Source organism: Kogia breviceps, chromosome 18 (assembly GCF_026419965.1).
Source record: "Kogia breviceps isolate mKogBre1 chromosome 18, mKogBre1 haplotype 1, whole genome shotgun sequence".
Classification (NCBI taxonomy): Eukaryota; Metazoa; Chordata; class Mammalia; order Artiodactyla; family Physeteridae; genus Kogia; species Kogia breviceps.
In genome coordinates, this window is record NC_081327.1 from 5612471 (window position 1) to 5634442 (window position 21972).

The 21972-nt window shown below is 58.9% G+C and overlaps 3 protein-coding genes across 17 annotated transcripts in view; all 3 read left to right on the plus strand.

The window, feature by feature from the left end:
• The window catches only part of LRRC4B (leucine rich repeat containing 4B), a 36485-nt gene extending 25573 nt beyond the window's left edge, over nt 1–10912 (plus strand). For all 3 annotated transcript variants that reach the window (XM_067018847.1, XM_067018846.1, XM_059044080.2), the window contains exon 3: nt 8977–10912. In XM_067018847.1, coding sequence (XP_066874948.1) covers nt 8977–10821 — 1845 coding nt within the window. In that variant the 3' untranslated portion in view covers nt 10822–10912. The remainder of the gene's footprint in view (nt 1–8976) is intronic.
• A 3306-nt stretch (nt 10913–14218) lies between these two features.
• ASPDH (aspartate dehydrogenase domain containing) lies at nt 14219–16716 on the plus strand. Of its 3 annotated transcripts, XM_067018937.1 has the most exons (7): nt 14219–14288; nt 14872–15016; nt 15275–15359; nt 15452–15601; nt 15684–15904; nt 15974–16128; nt 16541–16716. In XM_067018937.1, the coding sequence occupies exons 1-7, from the start codon at nt 14234–14236 to the stop codon at nt 16582–16584; spliced, it is 855 nt and encodes a 284-aa protein (XP_066875038.1). In that variant the 5' UTR covers nt 14219–14233; the 3' UTR covers nt 16585–16716. The 3 variants fall into 3 exon arrangements, with proteins under 3 accessions (XP_066875038.1, XP_066875036.1, XP_066875037.1); XM_067018935.1 differs by lacking the exon at nt 14219–14288 and having other exon boundaries at nt 14289–15016; XM_067018936.1 differs by lacking the exons at nt 14219–14288; nt 15974–16128 and having other exon boundaries at nt 14289–15016; nt 16541–16711.
• Nucleotides 16717–17069: 353 nt separating this feature from the next.
• Nucleotides 17070–21133, plus strand: JOSD2 (Josephin domain containing 2). Of its 11 annotated transcripts, none has more exons than XM_059044280.2 (5): nt 17070–17200; nt 17808–17967; nt 19503–19628; nt 20541–20735; nt 20837–21133. In XM_059044280.2, exons 2-5 carry the CDS (start codon nt 17822–17824, stop codon nt 20934–20936), a joined length of 567 nt encoding a protein of 188 aa, XP_058900263.1. In that variant the 5' UTR covers nt 17070–17200; nt 17808–17821; the 3' UTR covers nt 20937–21133. The 11 variants fall into 11 exon arrangements, with proteins under 11 accessions (XP_058900263.1, XP_066874749.1, XP_066874755.1 ...); XM_067018648.1 differs by having other exon boundaries at nt 17078–17242; nt 17805–18013; XM_067018654.1 differs by having other exon boundaries at nt 17078–17242; nt 17805–17967.
• Nucleotides 21134–21972: the final 839 nt, after the last annotated feature.

Here is a 21972-nt window from a genome sequence, read left to right on the forward strand (position 1 = left end):
TCCGAGTGGCCGCCCTGCCCCTGGGCTGGGCTGCGTTGTCGGGGTACATACTTGTTCTCGGTCCTCAGGGCCCCTGTCCCCACGTTGCAGAGGAGACTGAGGCCCCGGGAGGCCGAGTCTAGGCCTGGGGCTGGGGGTGGGGGGGCTCTGAGCATGGCGGTGACCCCCATGCTTGCCCGGCTCTGGCCACATCCTGGCGGTCAGGGAAATCCCTACTGAAAAGCGACGCACAAGTCCCTGATCTCAGAGAAGGAAGAGATATGAGGAGTTGTCATAAAAACAGTCGGTACGAAAAAAAAAAAAAAGGCTTTTAAATTATGAACGTAAAATAATTAACGAGATTAAAAAAAAAAACCAACGGCAAGCTTACTAAACTTTTGTTAGCGGTTCATTACATGCAAAACCCATATAAGCAATTTATCTTAATAGTGTGAAGATGAACAATTCACTTCAGCATTTTCCAACCACAGTTAAATTTTTAATAAGGGATTTCTTGACAGTTTATTTTCTTAAAAATCCCAACAGAACACAATGGGGTTTTTTCTAGAGTTAGTAGCGCTTACCTACCACCACCAAAAGCGGAAAGTCCCCCAAATAATAGGCCAAGTTACAGATGGAAAGAGAGGGGAGAAGCCCCCGTCAGGCTGGCAGGTGGTCACTGATGGGACCATGTCCCGGTGCCTGACTGGTGTCTGCATCCTTGGCAGTCGGCGCAGGGCTGGGCACACAGGTTGGGGAGGGCTTAGCAGACGTGGGCTGGAGGAGGGAGGGGACTTGGGGACTTGGGTACTTAGGACCCCAGGCCCAGCTCCTCTGCCACATCCCAGGATGTCAGTGTCCCATCAGGCCAAAGATGTCAGGCTGGGAGGGCCAGGGGGATGTGCCTGCTCCGAGAACCAGTCCCCACCTCGTCTATCCCACTCTGAGTCAGCGAGCAGGCCCTCGGCATCAAAGGGGATTTGAGATCATCTGGCCTCGGGGGTTTCGAATTGTGCTGTGAAGGGGGCCACAGGCCTGCCTCTCCCCCTGCAACCAGGGCAGCTCCCAGAGATCCAGATCCGTTTATACCATTACCACTTAAATGATCATTTGCATAATAATATGTTCAGTGTTTCTCTTCCCCTCTCAAGGTCAGGCTCTGGGAATTTGGCTATGGCTGTCTTGTCCATGCTGGTTCCCCAGAGCCCAGTATGACGCTTGACATACAGCAGTCCCTCAAAGAATATCTGTCAAAAGAGCAAGTCGCCACATGGGTAATGTCTGAATAATGAACGGGCCCTGCAGCTCAAAAAACACATCAAAACCCACACACAGCCCAACCCTCTTGGTTTAGGTGGGTGGGCGTGGTGGAGACCTGGTGTTTAGATTCAGGAGAGGCCGACTTTGAGTCCTAGTTCTGCTACTTTGGAGCTGTGAGACTGAGGGCAAATGACTTTACCCCAGTGAACCTCCATTCCCTCGGCTGTAAACCATCAAATATGAAGAAGGCAGGCAGGGACTTGTGGTTGATAATCTCCATGTGACAGGATTTTCCACAAGGATTAAAGGAGATCATGACCTCAGAGTGTTTAGCACAGGGTCCAATGAACACTAGGCACTTAACAAATACTAGGCTCCCCCCTTTTGCCTTATTAGAAACCTGCCCTGGGTGGCACTTTGTCAGAGTCAGAGATGGGATCAGCTTTGTATTGTTTGGAAGAAGAGGAGAGGAGTTGATTGGCTTTGGTCTTTAGGTATACATGTTAAATCTTAAAGCTAACCACTGAAAGAAGAGAAAATACATAAATCCTAAGATAGTAAATGGGGGAAACGGAATAAGAAACTCAATCCGTGCAAAAGGAAAGGGGAATGAATAGGCTGCAAAAAAAAAAAAAAAAAAATCAGGACAAATAGAAAGCGTGAAAAAACATAGGAAGAATAATTCCAAAGAGATTAGTAATTACAATAAATGTAAACAAAACTAAACTTCCTGTCAAAAGACAGAGATTTTCAGACTGAATTAAAAACAAAATCCAAGGGACATACCTGAAACATAAAGACAGAAAGGATGAAAGCAAAAACGATGGCAAACACTAACTTAAAGAAAGCTGGCGTGTCTTTAATAATATCAGACACGTGGACTTTAAGGCAAAAAGAAGAGTAAGTGGGAAACAGAACCAAAAACAGAACACGGGTGCTCTTTCACCTCCCAAGTTCTGTCCCTGAGGATTTCAACATTTTGGGTGCTGTCGCCCAGGCCAAAAGCCATGCAGGCACACTGCCTCATACAGTGGGTACTCTCCAAATATGAGCCTTGTCCATTCTGAAGTCCGCCATGAACCAGGCCTTGACCTGAGAGCAGGGAATGCCGAAATGATTCAGATGGAGTCTCTACTCATGAAGACTCACGGCCTAGACGAGGAGACAGATGCAGTGAACCAGTGGGATAGGGTCTGATAAGAGAAATGCCTGTGATGAGTCAGGGAACAGGAGGCCAAAGAGAGCCTCCTGGCCGACAGCAATTGGAACGTCCCAGAGAACTAGGAGGAAGATGGCGTTCCAGGCAGAGGGCAGAGCCTGTGCAAAGGCAGAGAGGCCGAGCCGAGCACGGCGAGCGTATAGAACCCCCTACATCTCCCTGTGGCTGGAGCAGAGGAGAGGCCAGCGGGGCAGGTTCTGCAGAGCTGCTGACACCAGGCTGAGGGTCATGGGAGGGCTGTGAGCAGGGCTTTTAGCAAGGTCTGAACTGCATCTGAGACAATTCTGACAGAGGCTGGGGAAGAAACTGGAAGCCCAGAGGCAGGACAATTAACGATCATTATCAGCTGCATCAACAATTTAAAAATATGTATTATTGTCTGCTCGCCACGTCCCAAGCATTCACGGTCTTGTCCAAGCCTCACAATAACACTGCAGGACCTGCGAGGAAAGTGGGCTCAGAGACCTTAGGACACTCAGCCAAGTTCACACGGCTGGTCAACAGGAAAGCCAAGATTCAGACCCAGCCCTGACTCCACCTCCCGCCTAGTCACCCTGCAGAGAGGAGGAGGGAGAAAAGACTGGAATCCTGTTAAAAATAAAGGGACTCACTATTTTAAGCCATCCTACAGCACATCCTCAATAAAACCAGACTTCCCTTCTCAGCAACACCCCCGTGCTGCTTATTCCCAAGTGCATCATTCAAGTGGCTGGCGGGGGGGACCCCACCCGCTTTGGGAGTGCCCCTGCATCTCCCTCCACACACGCCCCTCTCATCGCAACTGGGACAAAGCACTCGAGGCAGGAGCCGCTGCAGCCTCGGGCTCTGGCGGGACGCACCTTACGGACACGGTGTAGTTTCAGTTGCTTTGTCCAGAGGATCAGGGAGACCTGGGGGGACTCCCAGCTGCAGGCCCCCCGGGGAAGGTGAGCAGCCCCGCTGAGTCGCTTGACCTCACTGAGCCTCGGCTCCTGATCTCTGAAACGGGGCACCATGCCGGCCTGTGTGCTGCCCGGGTTCAGACCCCTCATCGAGTAACCTCGCTGCGTGGTTCCTTCCGTGAAAGTGAGCTAACAACACCTGCCCTGCAGGGCTGGTGGGGACAAGCTGGGCTGACGGATGGGGACACCCAGCCCAGAGCCTGGCATTTGTCACCGCAGCCCAGATGCCACCTGCGAGTGCCAAGCCTTGTGCCGAGCGAATCTCACCGATTACCTTGCATCCTCCAAACAGCTCCGCGGCGCTGACATTAGAGCGCCCTTCCACAGAGGAGGGTCCTCTCCATCTGCCCCCCAGAACTCCTGTATCCCCGCGCGATGAATTGAATAAGCGACGGGTGGCTGAGTGCGAGACACGTGGGCTGCGTCCGGGACGGTGGGCGGGGCTTTGGAGGCGGTGACAAGGGAAGGGAATTCTGAGCAGAGGGCAGAGTGCATGCAAAGGGGGTGCCTGCGAGAAATGGGGGTGCCTGTGAGAAAGGGGGTGCCTGTGAGAAAGGGGGAGTGCCTGCGAGAAAGGGGGTGTGCCTGTGAGAAAGGGGGTGCCTGTGAGAAAGGGGGTGCCTGCGAGAAAGGGGGTGCCTGCGAGAAAGGGGGTGTGCTTGTGAGAAAGGGGGTGCCTGTGAGAAATGGGGGTGCCTTGAGAAATGGGGTGCCTGCGAGAAAGGGGGTGCCTGTGAGAAAGGGGGTGCCTTGAGAAACGGGAGTGCCTGTGAGAAACGGGGGTGCCTGTGAGAGAGGGGGTGCCTGTGAGACAGCTCCAAGAAGTTGACGCTGGCTGAACTGTAGCCAGAGTGAGGGCTGCAAGTGAGGGGAGGCTGCAGGCCGGGCCAAGCAGGGCTTCCAAGGCTGCGTTTCCTTGGAGGGCACTGGGGAGCCACAGAGGGCTCTGGAGGAGAGCAGAGGCAAGGCCAGCTCTGGCTGTGGCAAGGCCCGGGAGATGAACTTGAGGGGAGAGACTGGACCGTGGGGACAGAGAAGAAGATGAGACAGTCAAAAGGATTCGAACCGGCAGGCTCGCTGGCTGACCAACCCCAACAAGGGGAGGCCGTGGACGATGCAGGGGGCTCTAGGCTGCGGGCCCACTTTCGACTGGCAAGGCAGGCTGGAGGGCCCGCGCTCAGAACAGGGACCCCGGGAGGAGCGGGGACAGGGTGGGGCGCGCAGATGGGTTTGCTGGGAACCGGGGAGCCCCCGGAACTACATGTGTCGCAGACCAGGCAAGGGGGCGACTCGGACACCTGGGCCAGCAATCCCTTTGTTCTCAATTTCTCCGTCCAAACCCTCAAGTCTGACCTTCGGACTTCATTCTCTCCCCAGCGATTAGTAATGACTGGATCATTACTTCATTCTCTCCCTAGCGATTAGTAATGCCTGGATCCTCTTATTATTATTATTATTATTATTACTATTATTAATAGAAACAGCAACTAGAGGCCTGCTTGGTGCTTTGCCAGCGTTTCCCGGGGCAGTGATAAAAGGCAGCCTGTGAGAAGGGTTCTGGGGTTATTATATCTGGGAAACTCAAGAGTGGAGCAAAGCCAAGGGGCCAGACTAATCAGGAAAGCTTTTCGTTGTGCTGTTGTTTAGAACAACAGCAAGAGAACACGGTGGGAGGCGAGGGGCTGGGCTCTCCCCGGGGTCCCTCAGAGGAGGAAACCAAGGCGCCAGCCGCCCACGCAGCAGCGCTGGGGCTCCAGGGCCCGAGGGCTGTCAGGCCAAGGCCCCCCGGCCCCCCCTTCTCAGCGCACACAGACACGGCCGCCCCGGCCACACCGCCGGCAGGCTGCAGAGACCCCAGGCCAGCCCGCGTGGTCCTCGCCCAGTTCTAAAGATTAGCCGTGTTCGCTGCCAGAAATGAGGGGAGGCGGAAGCACGTTCAGGAAAATAAAAAACTGACCTTGTCAATTCCATCGCAACATCAGAAAGGAGCTGTAGGGCTTCCCTGGTGGCGCAGTGGTTGAGAGTCCGCCTGCCGATGCAGGGGACGCGGGTTCGTGCCCCGGTCCGGGAAGATCCCACGTGCCACGGAGCGGCTGGGCCCGTGAGCCACGGCCGCGGAGCCCGTGCTCCGCAGCAGGAGAGGCCACAACAGTGAGAGGCCCACGTACCGCCAAAAAAAAAAAAAAGAAAAGAAAAAGAAAGGAGCTGTAGCCGCGGGGAGGGATTCTAGGTGGCCACGGAAGTCAGGTTTTAGAAGCATACTCATGATATGGGAAAACGCTCACAATATTACTGTTATTGAGGGGAAATGCAGGACCCGCGGCCGAGGGCGTGGACAGTGAAACGCACATAGGACCCCCGAAGACTTAGTGTGTTAAGAGAGTAAAATATCTCATTTGTAAGTTTCCCTCTTGGTTACATGTTGAAATCATAATATTTTGGACCTATTGGGCTAATCAATTATTAAAATTGGCTTCATCTGTCTTTGTTTTTGTTTTAAATGTAGCCTCTAGGAAACGTAAAATTAAACAGGTAGCTGGTGTCGTATTTCTGTTGGATTGCGCTGGCAGAAATGGTGGCTGTTACTGTCTTATGATGATGTACCAGGAATATTATTATCCTTATACTGGGTGCCTCCCAGGTAGAGTCTTTTCTTCAAGTTTTTACAGTGTTGTTCTACTTAAAAGTAATTTGGGGGACTTCCCTGGCGGTCCAGTGGTTAAGACTCCGCACTTCCACTTCGGGGGCACAGGTTCGACCCCTGGTTGGGGAACTAGGATCCCACATGCCGCGCAGCACAGCCGAAAAAAAAAAAAAAAAAGTAATTTTTGTTCATTAAAGAAAAAAATAACGAGTTAAAATTGCCCATAATCCTCATCAGCTGGAGTTCACCACCACTAAGAAGTGGCTAGGGCATTTCCTTGCAGTCTTTTCTTGGTGCATATACGCAGATACCTAATTCCTCAGCTGCTTTTTTTAGGTCTACAAAGTGACAAGCACACAGTATGCTACCTAGAGTTCACCATTATCCCCTTAATAGAATAAGGGGATAATGAAAGTGTTTCCATGGCGTTAACTAGGCTTCAGAAACGCCATCTGATGGCTGCAGGGTCTTCTCTGCCTCAGTGTACCTGGGTCAGTGATCAGTGGGGAGAATCTGGTAAGATTCTGCCTTCCATGCCCAGCCCAACACTGCCCCTTCTTGGTGCATCAGCCTCAGCCCTGAGAGGTGGCAGCCAAGTTCAGGGATTAAGAGCCGTGACTCTGGAGCCAGACAACCTCGGTCCAATTCCAGATCTGCCAGCCCCTCCTGTGCACCCCTGGGCAAGTCACTGCCCCTCTCTGTGCCTCCACCTCCTCCCGCTTAGATGGAGATAATTCTTAATCCCTCAGGTGAAACACTTGAGGCTAGTTGAGTTTGGGCATGTGATATTAGAAAGGTATTAATATACAGCATAGATTTTTACAGCACCCCCAGTGGATCTTATACCCCTTCTCATCAAATCTGGGTATGTTTATAGAGTGGAATCTTTGAATAGTCACATGGGTGGGATCAATAAAAGCTTTAAACAGTTTCACATGAGTTCTGATCAGGTTTGGTGCCAGAGTTATGAGAAATGTGTTTTTTCAGAGCTCTGTGGATTTCAGAGTTGTGTGTATTGAATAAGTACCTATCTCACAGGGCAGTTTGGAGGATTGAGTTGTGGGCTCTAAAACACTTAGAACAGCGTCTGGCACCCAAGAAGTGCCCGATGCATGTTAGCTGCTGGTATAACTATTTTTAATCTTTTTTTTTTTTTTTTTTGGCCATGCCACACAGCTTGTGGGATTTTAGTTCCCCAACCAGGGATCGAACCCAGGCCCTCCACAGGGAGCGCGCAGAGTCCTAACTACTGGACCGCCGGGGAGTTCCCTATTTTTAATCTTTTTGATTGAGGTGTAATTTACATAGACTAAAATGCCTCTCATGTTATGGGTACAGTTTGGGGAGTTTTGTTTTCTTTTTAATATTTATTTATTTGTCCCCATCAGGTCTTAGTTGCGGCATGCGGGCTCTTCGTCGCGGCACGCGGGCTTCTCTCTAGTTGTAACGCGCGCGGGCTCAGTTGGCGCACGGCATGTGGGATCTTATTTCCCCGACCAGGGATCGAATCCACGTCCCCTGCATTGGAAGGTGGATTCTTAACCACTGGACCACCAAGGAAGTCCCCAGTTTGGGGGGTTTTGACAGTTACATTCACCCCTGCAGGCACCACCCCAACTAGGGACATTTCTATCAGCCCAGAAAGTTCTCTCGTGCCCCTTCCCAGACTGTCCTCCCCCTGCCCCAACACACGCGTGCGCGCACACACACACACACGCACACTCGCTTGTGGAATGGACAGGGTCCTACGGCGTGTGCTCCTTTGCATCTGGCTGCTTTTGCTCAACCTGACGCCCATGAGATCCATCCAAGTCATTGTGTGGAAAGTTCATTCCTTTTCGTCGCTGAGCCACAGTGTTCCGTCCTACAGACATAGAGCGTGGGTCCTTCACCTGCTGCCGGACCCTGGGTCATTTCCGGCTTAGGCTGTAATGAACACAGATGCTGCAAGCACCCGGCACCGGCCTTTGCATGGATATCTGCTGCCATTTCTCTTGGGGAAATACTCGGGCGTAGAATGGCCGGGTCCTGTGTAACTAACTCTCTAACTTTGTAAGAAGCCATCAAACTGCTTTCCACAGTGAGCTCATGGTCTTACAGCAAAGGTGGAGAGACAGGGCGGCTCAGCACCCTCACCAGCACTCACAACTCTGTGATCCAGACACAGAGAACAGACGCCTGGTTGCCAAGGGGGAGGGGGGAGGGGGGAGGGTTGGAGTGGGAGTTTGGGATTAGCAGATGCCAACTATTATATATAGAATGGATGAACCACAAGGTCCTACCGTATAGCACGGAGAACTATATTCAATATCGTGTGATAAACCATCATGGAAAAGAATATGAAAAAGAATGTGTGTATATATTCTTTTTCATGTATGAATATATATGAATATATACATATATTTTCATATATGTATAACTGAATCACTTTGCTTTACATTAGAAATTAACATTGGGCTCCCCTGGTGGCGCAGTGGTTGAGAGTCCGCCTGCCGATGCGGGGGACGCGGGTTCGTGCCCAGGTCCGGGAGGACGCCACGTGCCGCGGAGCGGCTGGGCCCGTGAGCCATGGCCGCTGCGCCTGCGCGTCCGGAGCCTGTGCTCCGCGACGGGAGAGGCCACAACAGTGAGAGGCCCGCGTACCGCAAAAAAAGAAAAAAGAAAGAAAAAAGAAATTAACATTAAATCAACTATACTTTAGGGACTCCCCTGGCGGTCCAGGGGTTAGGAGTCCGCGCTTCCACCGCAGGGGACTCGGGTTCGATCCCTGGCTGGGGAACTAAGATCCCGCAAGCCACAGGGCGCGGCCAAAAAATAGATAAATAAATAAGTAACCTATACTTCAATAAAATAAATTTTTTAAAAAACCCTCTGCGGTCCACTCCGTTAGGATCAGTATCGCTGATGGTGTTGTCGCCCCTTCCCGACCCCAGGTGATCCGGACGGACACGTTCAAGCACCTGCGGCACCTGGAGATCCTGCAGCTGAGTAAGAACCTGGTGCGCAAGATCGAGGTGGGCGCCTTCAACGGGCTGCCCAGCCTCAACACCCTGGAGCTGTTCGACAACCGGCTGACGACAGTGCCCACGCAGGCCTTCGAGTACCTGTCCAAGCTGCGGGAGCTCTGGCTGCGGAACAACCCCATCGAGAGCATCCCGTCGTACGCCTTCAACCGCGTGCCCTCGCTGCGCCGCCTCGACCTGGGCGAGCTCAAGCGGCTGGAGTACATCTCCGAGGCGGCCTTCGAGGGCCTGGTGAACCTGCGCTACCTCAACCTGGGCATGTGCAACCTCAAGGACATCCCCAACCTGACGGCCCTGGTGCGCCTGGAGGAGCTGGAGCTGTCGGGCAACCGGCTGGACCTGATCCGCCCGGGCTCCTTCCAGGGCCTGACCAGCCTGCGCAAACTCTGGCTGATGCACGCCCAGGTGGCCACCATCGAGCGCAACGCCTTCGACGACCTCAAGTCGCTGGAGGAGCTCAACCTGTCCCACAACAACCTGATGTCGCTGCCCCACGACCTCTTCACGCCCCTGCACCGCCTCGAGCGTGTCCACCTGAACCACAACCCCTGGCACTGCAACTGCGACGTGCTCTGGCTGAGCTGGTGGCTCAAGGAGACGGTGCCCAGCAACACGACGTGCTGCGCGCGCTGCCACGCGCCCGCCGGCCTCAAGGGGCGCTACATCGGCGAGCTGGACCAGTCGCACTTCACCTGCTACGCGCCCGTCATCGTGGAGCCGCCCACCGACCTCAACGTCACCGAGGGCATGGCCGCCGAGCTCAAGTGCCGCACGGGCACGTCCATGACCTCCGTCAACTGGCTGACGCCCAACGGCACCCTCATGACCCACGGCTCCTACCGCGTGCGCATCTCCGTCCTGCACGACGGCACGCTCAACTTCACCAACGTCACCGTGCAGGACACGGGCCAGTACACCTGCATGGTGACGAACTCGGCCGGCAACACCACCGCCTCGGCCACGCTCAACGTCTCGGCCGTGGACCCCGTGGCGGCTGGAGGCGCCGGGGGCGGCCCCGGGGGCGGCCCTGGGGGCGGGGGCGGCGGCGGGGGCAGCGGCGGCTACACCTACTTCACCACGGTGACGGTGGAGACCCTGGAAACGCAGCCCGGAGAGGAGGCCCTGCAGCCGCGGGGGACCGAGAAGGAGCCGCCGGGGCCCACGACGGACGGCGTGTGGGGCGGGGGCCGGCCGGGGGAGGCGGCCGGCCCGGCCTCGTCGTCCACCACGGCGCCCGCCCCGCGCTCCTCGCGCCCCACGGAGAAGGCGTTCACGGTGCCCATAACGGACGTGACGGAGAACGCCCTCAAGGACCTGGACGACGTCATGAAGACCACCAAGATCATCATCGGCTGCTTCGTGGCCATCACGTTCATGGCCGCCGTGATGCTCGTGGCCTTCTACAAGCTGCGCAAGCAGCACCAGCTCCACAAGCACCACGGGCCCACGCGCACGGTGGAGATCATCAACGTGGAGGACGAGCTGCCCGCCGCCTCCGCCGTGTCCGTGGCCGCCGCCGCCGCCGTGGCCGGCGGGGGCGGCGTGGGCGGGGACAGCCACCTGGCCCTGCCCGCCCTGGAGCGCGACCACATCAACCACCACCAGTACGTGACGGCCGCCTTCAAGGCGCACTACAGCAGCAACCCCGGGGGCGGGAGCTGCGGGGGCAAGGGCCCGCCCGGCCTCAACTCCATCCACGAACCTCTGCTCTTCAAGAGCGGCTCCAAGGAGAACGTGCAAGAGACGCAGATCTGAAGCCTCCGGCCTGCCGGGCAGGGGGGCCCCCCCGGGGCGGGGGTCGGACCGGGACCCTCCCCCCCAGCCCCGGCCCCGCACAGGGGAGGTCGGGGCAGGCAGCTCGGAGCCCCACCCGCGTGCGCACCCCGGGGCAGCTCGCCCCAGCGAGGACACTGCGGAGCTCCGGGAACGGAACCCCCGGGGTTCCGGCCTCGCCCCCCTCCCCGGCCGCGGGAGGGGACGCAGGACGCGAGTGGCCGGAACCCTCCGCTTTTCCTCCTCGCTCTCCCGACCGACTGCTCCCGGCCCTCCGCCTTCCGGGGGAGAGAGGAGCTTTTTTCAGGGGTGTCCTCTCCCCTCGCCCCCAACAGCCCTCCTTTTACGGTTCATTTTTTGCAGTTTGACGCCTGTCGCCCCCCACCCGCCCTCTAAACTGAAGAGACAGCCACGTCGTCAGAGCCTCCCGAGTCCCTGGCCCTGCCCCCGGGGTGGGGTGGGGGGGAGTCCATTCCCGGGCCCTGGTCCCCATTGGCCGGGGGCAGGGCGGCCTCAGCCCGCCCCCCACCATTGCCCCCAGCCCTCTCCTGCCCCACAGACTCTTTTGATACTGAAGGGAGGTTTGCGTCAACGACTACCTGCTCTGTAATTACTTTAAAAAAAAAAAAAAAAAAAACACGGAAAAAGTAAAAAAAAAAATTTTTTTTTTTGGTTATGAAAGCATGGAGGAAAGAGAAAAGAAAGGGAACATGGGTGGGAAGTAGAATGAGAAGATGGAAAGCTCCAGGCCCATCTGGAAGGTCGGCGGGAGAGCCGGCACCTCGGAGTGCTCTTAGGCCCCTACCCTTTCACCTCCGAGGCCCTAGAGAGGGGCTTGGTCACCCAGCACGCCTGGCATCTGTGTTTATTCCGCCTGCACCCCTTTTGAGGCACGTACTGGGGTCCTCTTCCCCAACCTCCCACCTCACAGCAGAAACCTAGGGGGCCTGTCTCCTGGGGCTGCCGTTACGAGGTACCACAGACTGGGTGGCTCAGACGACAGAAATTTAGCGTCTCTGTTCTAGAGTCCAAGGTCAAGGCGTGGGCAGGGCCGTGCTCCCGCTAGAACCTGTAGGGGAGGGTCCTTCTCTGCCTCTCCCAGCTTCTGGTCGCCCCAGATGTTCCTTGACGGGTGGCAGTGTCACCCCAGTCTCCACAGGGTGTTCTCCCTTGTCTACACGGCGCCTTCCCTCCGTGCATGTGCGTCTCTGTGTCCAGATCTGCCCTCTTTGTAAGTCATATTGGATTGGGAACCCCCTACTCCGCTACAACCTCATCCTGATCATCTGCAAAGACCCCATTTCCAGATACGGCCACATTCACAGGTCGTGGAGGTGAGGACGCAATTCATCCCATCTCAGAGCCAAACCAGAGAGGGTCCGTGTCTACTGCAAACCCATTCAAGACACTGCCGCGCGGAGAAAGCGGGTCTCGTTGAAGGGGAGGCAAGGAGTGAGCTGGGTGGGGGAGGGGGGAGCAGGACGGGGCTGCACTTCGCTCGTGTTAACTCAGCAGCAGGAGGCAAGCCCAGGCCCAGGAAGTGGAGGGGGGCCACGCTGCAGCTCAGGAGGGCAGCTCACACGCAGAGCCCTCGGAGGGAGAGACAAAAGGCAGCGGGTGGGAGCAAATGCCAGCGGTGGGCCAGGCCTTTGGGCAGGTGCTGGTACGGCTGAGGCAGGCCAAGGTACCAGCGTGGCCGCCTCCAGAGGGCCAGGCCCCCGCCCCGGGGCCGCCGTTTCGTGCTGTCTAGACCGAGGCCAATGGAAGCAGGATGAGGCACTGCTTTGGGCAGGCATAGCTGCGGACACACAGGGCCGGGCCCCCGGGGGCGGCTCTCGTCTCAGCCCCATTTTCCCCTCGGCCCAGACTGGGCCGCGCACAGGGCAGGCCTGGCGCATGCGCAGGACGGCCAGGCCCCGTGGAGTCCACGACTGAAGGTGGAGCGGGCAGGAAGCCCCCACGACCCCACCGGGGCCCTGTGCCCTCTGAGAGGGCCTGGACCGGCTCCATGCGCCTGGCCCTGCGCCCCCTCACCGCCTGTTCCTGCCCCACAGCATCTTATCTCCCCCCACCGCCCCCACCTGGAGCTCTTAAAGCAAATTCTTCCCTTATCACCCGTGGCAGCTGCCTGTGCTGCGGCGTGCCTGGGGTCCCTGGCCCTATCTGGCCTGTCTGCTTGGGACTCTCCTCTAGTGCGACGCCTGGCTCCCCCTCGCTCCCGCTTTCATGCTCTCTTTCTGGCTCGTCCTCTTTCAGGGCCCCCAGATCCTGGTTGCCATGGTAGCACTGCAGCGGGTACCAGGTGGTGGAGGGGGGCAGGGAGCCCACACTGCCGCAGTCTCCGCCATTTCCGATGCCAGGCACCCGCGAGGCGCCGTGGCTGGGGCTCATTTGGGGGGGCCCTCGGCGCCTCCCCAGACCTCGCAGGCATCTAAGGGGGCATCTAAAGGGGCGAAAGAGGGGTGGCTGGTGGCATCGTGGCCGGGGGAGGGGAGGGTAAAAGGTGAGAAGTCAAGGTGAACAGAGGATGATCAGGCTGGAGGCGGGGGCGGTTCGAGGAGAGGCCGGGAGAAGGGAGCCCTCCATGGGAGCTGGTGGGGTTGGGGGCCACTGAGGCTAGAATGAGCCGAACCCCAGCTCCTGCAGCCTTGTGGGGAAAGGGGCATGACCAGGCCAGGCCTCCCTCGGACCTTGCGGGAGAGGAGGGCCTGGCTGGAGACAGAAAGGCAGCCAGCCCAGAGGAGGCAGGGGCGGCAGCTGGAGGGATGGAGATGCGGGAAAAGGTGGAGGGACAGCGATGGGAGTGAGAGAGATCTGAGATGGAGACAGAACCAAGGGAGGAAAACACTGGAGGAGGAATGCTGACGAAACGCGGGTGCCGAGGCACGGGTGGGGGGAGGGGCCGCAGGGTGGGGACTGCAGACACAGGAGCAAGGGGACAGACAGAGCCCGGAGTCCCCCGTCACCATCTCCTCTCTCTCGCTCCCAACCCTCTCTACCCCAACCCAAGCGGGATGCAGTTTCCATGACAACCTGGCCGGCCAGAAAGGGGGGCAGGGGACTGCAGAGGAAATTTTCCACATCAGCAGGAAGAGGATGTGATGCAGAGAAGGAATGGGCTGGATACATGTGGTGGGGAGGCGCCACACAGGGCCCTGGAACCCCAAAACGTCTCACCCACTGTCTTCCAGGGTTCTCATCCTGCCCCCAGGTGGCACCCCCACCCCCACACCTCTGGGCCACAGCAGGGGAGGGGGAGGGTTCCAGAGAGGCTCAAGGGTCAAATGTCCAAAGCTCAGCCGCTGCCCAAACCTCGTGTGTGGGGGTGAGGTGGGGGGATGGGAGGCAGGAAGCAGCTGCGGAGCTCAGACCGCAGGCCACCAAATCCAAGGGCATGGCTCTCAACACGGTCCCCAGGAAAGTGGGGATAGTGGGCTACGGCCGCCTCGGTGAGTCCTTGACCGTCTGGGGCTTCTTCCCCAGGCCCCTTTCTAGAGCCTCAAAAGCCCCTGTATCCTCCACAAACACACTTTTCCTTCTGTGTCTTCATTTGTGGCCTGGCTGCCTCTGTCTGCCTAAGTGTCTTCGACTCCTCACCGCGGGGCTACGGCCCCCTCAGGATCTCTATCCTCCCCTTTCCGAGTCTCTGCCCCCCACCTAAGTTTTTGCGTCCCCCGACTCGGTCAATGTACTCCCTCCCTCACCTCTGTCATTCCCTCTCCGGGCCTCTGTGCCCCTCTCTCCGGGTCCCTGTCCCCCTCTCTCCGGGTCTCTGTCCCCCTCTCTCCGGGTCCCTGTCCCCCTCTCTCTGGGTCTCTGTCCCCCTCTCTCTGGGTCCCTGTCCCCCTCTCTCTGGGTCTCTGTCCCCCTCTCTCTCTGGGTCTCTGTGCCCCTCTCTCTGGGTCTCTGTCCCCCTCTCTCTGGGTCTCTGTCCCCCTCTCTCTGGGTCTCTGTCCCCCTCTCTCTGGGTCTCTGTCCCCCTCTCTCTGGGTCTCTGTGCCCCTCTCTCTGAGTCTCTTTCCTTCTCCCCAGGACAGTCCCTGGTCTCCCACTTGCTGACTCAGGGACCAGAACTGGGCCTAGAACTCGTTTTTGTCTGGAATCGTGACCCAGGACGAATGGCGGGGAGTGTGCCCCCTACCCTTCAGCTCCAGAACCTTGCTGCCCTCGGGGAGAGGTCAGTGACCTCTCCGTGAGAGAGTGGGACTCTCTGAAGCTCCTGTTCTGGCCTCCCTTAGGTGCTGTGTGCTCTCAGGCGATTCCCTTACCCTCTCTGGACCTTGGTTCGCCCAAATGTGAAAGAGGACAAGCCTCTATCCTATTTCCCTTCCCAGGCCAGGGTGAAGACTGACAGGCCTCCATAGACTCAGGGAATCTGGGGAGGGGAGGTCTAATACCTCTTCAAGGCCCTCGCTGCCTCTCTCCCCTCTCCCAGGCACCCTGACCTTGTGGTGGAAGTGGCCCATCCCAAAATAATCCACGAATCTGGGGCAGAAATCCTGCGCTATGCCAACCTCCTGGTGAGCTCTGTGTCTTTCACCTTGGCATCACCCTGCCCTAAAGTGGGATCCATCTCCTGACCTCAGCCCCTCCCCACCTTCATCTGCCCCAGGTGGGATCCCCCTCAGCCCTGGCTGACCAGGCCACAGAGCGGCAGCTCCTGGAGGCCTCGCATCGCTGGGGCCATGCTGTGTTCGTGGCCCGGGGGGCCCTCTGGGGCACTGAGGACATCGCCAGATTGGACGAAGCCGGGGGCCTCCAGGTGAGGGCCTGCTGGGCTCCCTGGGAACCTGAGGGGGCCAACAGAGACCCCCAGTCCCCCCGACTCTGGCTCTCACTTCCAGAGTCTCCGTGTCACCATGGCCACACACCCTGATGGCTTCCGGCTTGAGGGACCCCTGGCTACGGCGCACAGCACTGGGCCCCGCACAGTGCTCTATGAAGGCCCTGTCCGCGGCCTCTGCCCCCTTGCCCCCCGAAACTCCAACACCATGGCTGCCGCTGCCCTGGCCGCCCCCGGCCTGGGCTTCGACCATGTGATCGGGGTGCTTGTGGCCGATTTCAGGTGAGTGAAGCTGAGCGGGGGTCTGGGCTGGGGCCAGGCCAGCCGGACTGACCACCCTGCTTGCCCCAGCCTCAAGGACATGCATGTGGTGGACGTGGAGCTGAGCGGACCCCCGGGCCCCACAGGCCGAAGCTTTGCTGTGCACACCCACAGAGAGAACCCCTCCGAGCCAGGCGCTGTCACCGGCTCTGCCACCATCACCACCTTTTGGCGCAGCCTCCTGGGTGCGGCCATACTCCTCCCCGGCGCTCCTCTCCCCAAGCCCTGGGCTCTTGCGCTCTGCAAAGCTTGGGTCTCAGGCTCTCTGAGTCTGCAGTTCTGATTCTGTCTCTATCGATTGATCTTTATTCCTGAGTCTCCTTAACCTTCTACTCCACGACGCTGAATCTTTATAGATCTCTATCTCTGTCCAAGTCTCCTCTCTCTGAGCCTCTGTGTCCCCCTCTCTCTGGGAGTATAGCATGTGAGTCTCTGTCTACCCCCCAGGTCTCTGTCCCTCTATCTCTGGGATTTGGTCCCTCTCTCTCTGGGTCTCAGTCCCTTCTAGGTCCCCACCTTGGTCTGTCCCTTCTTCCAGGTGTCTGTCACTCCTTATCTGTCTGTCTCAGCCTTTCATTCCCCGTATCTCCTCCGCAGGCTGCTGCCACCTGCCCTCCAAGCCGGGGATCCATCTCTGCTAAGAAGCCTCCTCCTTCCCAAGAGGACATCCTCATATTATTTACTTCCCACCGCCACCGTCCCGCTGCTGCCTCGGTATCCCCAGATCTCCCCCCTCCTGTCTCAGTAAACATTGGAGGCTCTTCTCCCTGCGTAGTCTGGTGTCTGATCACTTGTTTCCCTTCTGTGACGTCACGCTTTGTCGTCACACTAGGCATGATGTCATCACAAGGAGCGGGCGTACAGGGTAGCAACACCCCTGGAAGCTATCGCGAGAGCCTACTCACTACATTTCCCAGAACCCTTCGAGTAGCAGGGGGCGTGGAAGTGTGCGAAGGAGAGGGTTGCCTCAGGGCACATTTCCGGGGTTCACCGCGGGGACCGACGGAAGTTGTAGTTCCACGTTCTCGGGGGCGACAGCGGACTTCCGGGCCACGCTGCCCGGGCATTCCTTGCGGAGCAAGAGCTCTCGCGAGGGTCGCCGGGAGTCGTAGTCCGGCTCGCGGGGGCCGCCGGGAGCTGTAGTCCGTCACTCCTGCCCAGTCAGCGCGGTGCTGCCCGCCCTGTTCTCGGAGGCCAGAGCCGCCGCCCAGGGGGATGCGGGAGCCCCCGGTTCGGGGGAACAGAGAGGCAGGCGGGGTGAGGGTCGTTGGCAGGCAACGGGCGAGCGCCACGGTTGGGGTACGGGTAGGGGGAGAGGGCTCTGTTACTCGGTGTCCGGGAAGGGGGCCCTGTTGCCAGGTGACAGGAGGAGGGAACTCTGTTGGTTAGTGACAGGGGAGGGGAGTCTTCTGTTGCTAGGCGACCAGAAGAGACCCTGTTACCTAGAGACGGGGAGGAGGCTTCCTCTATTGCCAAGTAACCTGAGGAGAGACTGGTTACCTAGTGGGGTGGGGGGTGGGTCCTCTGCTGCTAGGTAACCAGAGAGGAAGCCTGTTACCTAGGGACAGGGGAGGGGGGTTCTCTGTTGCTAGGTGACCACCATAGGGGACCCTTTCACTTAGGGATGTGGCGGGGGTGGTCCTCTGTTGCTAAGTGAGCAGAAGAGAGAGCTTTTTTCCCTAGAAATAGGGGATGGAGGTACTCTGTTGCCAGGAGAGCGCCAGGAGAGCAGTCAGTGGCCCGGTGGCCGCTTAGGCTGCCTGAGCCTCCACTCAATGACGGTGCCCCCAGGGCCTGCTGGCAGGTTGGGCTTCCTGATCCCAGGCCCCTGAGTACCTTTTCCCCCACCCTCACCCCCAAGCAGGAGCCGAGGACGGCATGTCCCAGGCCCCAGGAGCTCAGCCAAGCCCGCCCTCCGTGTACCACGAACGGCAACGCCTGGAGCTCTGTGCCGTCCACGCCCTCAACAACGTCCTGCAGCAGCAGCTCTTCAGCCAGGAGGCTGCCGATGAGATCTGCAAGAGGTGACCATCACCCACCCCAACCCCTGGAGAAGCAGGGCTCACAGAGGTGGGGCAACCCACCTGGGTCTCAGAGCAAGGCAGGGGCAGAGCCCCGGGGCTTTCTGCTGCCCCATCCCCTGCCTGGGCTGGACTCTGGGACTCAGAGATTGAGAGTGCCTCCTGTGCCTGTTCGCCACTCTCGCCTCAGCCCCAGATCAGGCCACATCCTTTTATCTGGGCCCTCATCCCCCACTCTCCTCTGGCCTCCCAGCTTCTGGTTTATCTCGTTCAGTCCAGGCTACATAGAGCTCCCGCGATGACCCTGCCCCTCCCCTGCTCCCAGTTCTCCCATGGCTCCCCAGCACCCCTGGCAGAAGTCCCAAGCTCTGCAGTCTGATAACCAAAACCCTGTGTGCTGTGATCCCCACCCGTCTCTGTCGCTTCATATCTCACTGCTCCCCTCCAAGCAAATTCCTCTCCAGTCCCTGAAAGAGCCCCGCCATGGTGCCTCTGGGCCTTTGCACAGGCTATTCTTTCTGCCTGGCACAGCTTTCTCCTCTTGGCAGCCTGGAATGTTCCTCCTCACTATTCAAGATTTCAAACATCACTCCTTTGTAATCTCTCTGCCTGATCCCCTCCTCTCTGTCCCCGCAGCTCTGGCCCCATCATCTCCTAGACCCTCCCCTCAGCCTCCAGTCTCTCCCCTCCAGTCAATTCCCAGCATGATTCTACGCCCAGAGATGACCCTTTCTCCCCATCTCTTGCTCACAGCCCTCCCGTGCCCGTGCCCCTGCCCCAGCATCCTCAGGCAAAGTCCCAGCCCCTCAGACTGATTATTTTAGAATGTATTCATCTCCTCTGTCATTCAAAACAGGGATCAATCAACTCTTTCATGGCAAGGCCATGCTGGAGACCCAGAGATGAGTCCGCTATGAGCCCTGCGCTGAGGGAAGCCAGGGAAACACATACACAGGAAAAGAATACACAACTTTCCCCTCTCCGACCCCTCCCCCTGCCCTGCCCACCAAAGGCCGAGACAGAACAAAGGTGCCATTGTCCAGAGGAGGCAGAGCCCAGAGAGACAAGTGGTGGGGTGGGCCTCCCGGGCTGGGGGACAGCTGGACGAAAGGCTGGGGGTAGCTGCACAGGAGATGTGGTTGGGGACAGGTGGCTACAACGGGTGGGATGGGCCTGAAGCCAGGAGGCCAGCAGGGGCCAGATCTGCAAGGCCAGGCTGAAGGGCTGGGGCTCTCTCCTGGGGTGGCGGGGGTGCCAGGAAGGGCTGGGAGCAGGGGCAGGGCCGAGGCAATGCTGGCTGTAGAAGGAGCCCCCAGGAGGGGGAGGATTGGAAGCTGGGTGAGGGGCAGGGCGCACACCCTTGAGGCCAGGGCAGAGAGGAGCAGGGCTTGGGGCTGATGAGTCATGGGGATCGAAGAGAGGGAAGAGTCCCAAGGCTGGGTGACTCACGGACCCTGGGACTCTCTGGCTTTGTGGGGGAGGGGGAGGCCTTTCCAGGGAACCCCCAACTCAGGAGGCCCTGACCACCTCCCACCCAGGTTGGCCCCAGACTCCCGGCTGAACCCCCATCGCAGCCTCCTGGGCACCGGCAACTATGACGTCAACGTGATCATGGCTGCCCTGCAGGGGCAGGGCCTGGCCGCCGTGTGGTGGGATAGAAGGAGGTGCGACCGAAAGCACTGCGTCCTGTGTGCTGAGCCTGGCACGGCGGGTGCGGGGTGACGGTGGTCAGTGCGGGACACAGCAGGAGGCGGGGACGGGTGGCAGGTTTGCGTGGGTGGGTCGTGGGCGGCCGGCAGACTGAGGGCTTGGGAGGTGGTAAGGGATGGCTCGGTGGCCAGCGGATAGGCCGACGGTGCCTGGGTGGGTGAGTGCACGGTGAATGGGCGGCGGGACGTGCTGGGCAGGTGGCTGGGTGCTGGGACGGTATGAACGGCTGGCTGGCTGAGTAGCTGAGTGAGTGAAGGATGCAGAGTTGCTAGGCAGTGGATACCAAAGAGGCGGCTGGGTAGACGAACGGATCAATGGATGGCGGGGTGGATGGAAAGGATGGATGGAGAGCTGGGTGGACGGTGGAGAAGCCGTTGGGCTGCTGGCTGGCTGGCTGCTGGCTGACTGAGTCAGTGGGCGGATGATGACTGGGTGAAGCGTTGATGGGTAGCTGGATGGTGGGTGATGGTTAGACGGCTGGGAGGCCTGGCTGGGTGAGCGGGTGGGTAGGTGGTGGAACACGCATGGATAAGGGGTAGAATCAGCAGTAGATGCGGGTCAGGAGCGGATGGGGAGCGGGGTGGGTGGTGGAGTCCTTGGGCGCTTGGATGGATGGGTAGTAGGTGCATAAGGGACGGGTCATGGGTGGACAGGCCGATGGTGGGGGGTGGCTGACTGGGAGGTCTGGGTGGGGAGGGGGAGCAGGTGAGTGGAAAGAAGCAAGGGGTGGGTCAGTGCAAGAGAGTCCCTGGGCGGGCTCAGCCACCGCCGCCACCAGCCTGGGCCCCCCACGCCCGGTAACGTGGGGCCGGCGGGCGCCTGCGGGGGCTGGGCCCTGACCATGGTGCCCCTGCCCCGCCACGCAGGCCCCTGTCCCAGCTGGCGCTGCCCCGGGTGCTGGGGCTGATCCTGAACCTGCCCTCGCCCGTGTCCCTGGGGCTGCTCTCCCTGCCGCTGCGCCGGCGGCACTGGGTGGCCCTGCGCCAGGTGGACGGAGTCTACTACAACCTGGACTCCAAGCTGCGGGCGCCCGAGGTCCTGGGCAACGAGGATGGTGTCAGGTGAGGGGAGGGGCGGCTCCAGGGCTGGGCGCCAGATCCCCCTCCCCGGGGGGCAACCCCAGGCGCCCCCCAGGCCTCAGTGTCCCCGTTTCTCCGCCCAGAGCCTTCCTGGCAGCCGCGCTGGCTCAGGGCCTGTGCGAGGTGCTGCTGGTGGTGACCAAGGAGGTGGAGGAGAAGGGCTCCTGGCTGCAGACAGAGTGACCCCGAGGAGGAGGGGACCACGGCGGCCCCGCCGGGCGTGGCCCCCCGCGCATCCACAGCGGGTTCCCGAGCGCGGGGGAAGGGCCCGGCCCCGCACCCCGTGGACCCAGCGGAGGTCGCAGCCCCTTCTCCGCATCCCCCCCCCCCACGCACATGCCACTGCTGCCTCAATAAACGCGATGGATGATTTGTTCCCAGCCTGGCCTGAGTCTAACCGGGGGCCCCTTTCCTGCAGTTCCGCTGGTTTATCAGAGAGGCCCAGGCGGGCCTGGCCGCGATCTGAGCTCTCTGCCGCCTCCCGGCTTGGCCACCTTGATCTCTCAGGCCTCAGTTTCCTCATGGGGGTGTGCCCAGGGGAAAACAATGCAAATGCCTGCCCTCTCCAGGCACCTGGGAGAGACCAGGAGTGAACAAGAGAGATGCAGTCCAGGGTGTTTAGTGAGATAAGCCCCAAACAGAAGGAGAGGGCTTACTTCTTGACTCCCAACTCATCTACCAACTGCAGTCATGGCCCCAAAAGATGTCCAAATCCTCATCCCCGGAACCTGCGAATATATTCAGATGCGTGGCAAAGGGGAACGAAGGTTGCTAATCCACTGACCTTAAAATCGGGAAATTATTCTACATTGTCTGAGTCGGCCCGAGGGCCCTTAAAAGTGAAGCAGGCAGGGGACTTCCCTGGTGGTCCAGGGGTTAAGACCACTCTTCCACGGCAGGGGGCACGGCTTCGATCCCTGGTCAATCCCACATGCACGGCAGTGCAGCCAAAAAAAAAAAAAAAGTGAAGGAAGCAGGAGAGGAGAATCTCAGACATGACTAAGGAAGCAGCATCAAAGAGATGCTACACGGAGGGGGGCGCTTTGAGACAAGAGGGGTCACGGGCCAGGAAACGCAGGCAGCCTCTAGGAGGTGAAATACACAAGGAAACGGATTCTCCCCCAGGCCCCCAGAAGGAACCAGCCCTGCCCACACCTTGACTCTAACCCACTGCGACTCATTTTGGACTTCCGACCTCCAGAAATGTAAGAGAATCAAT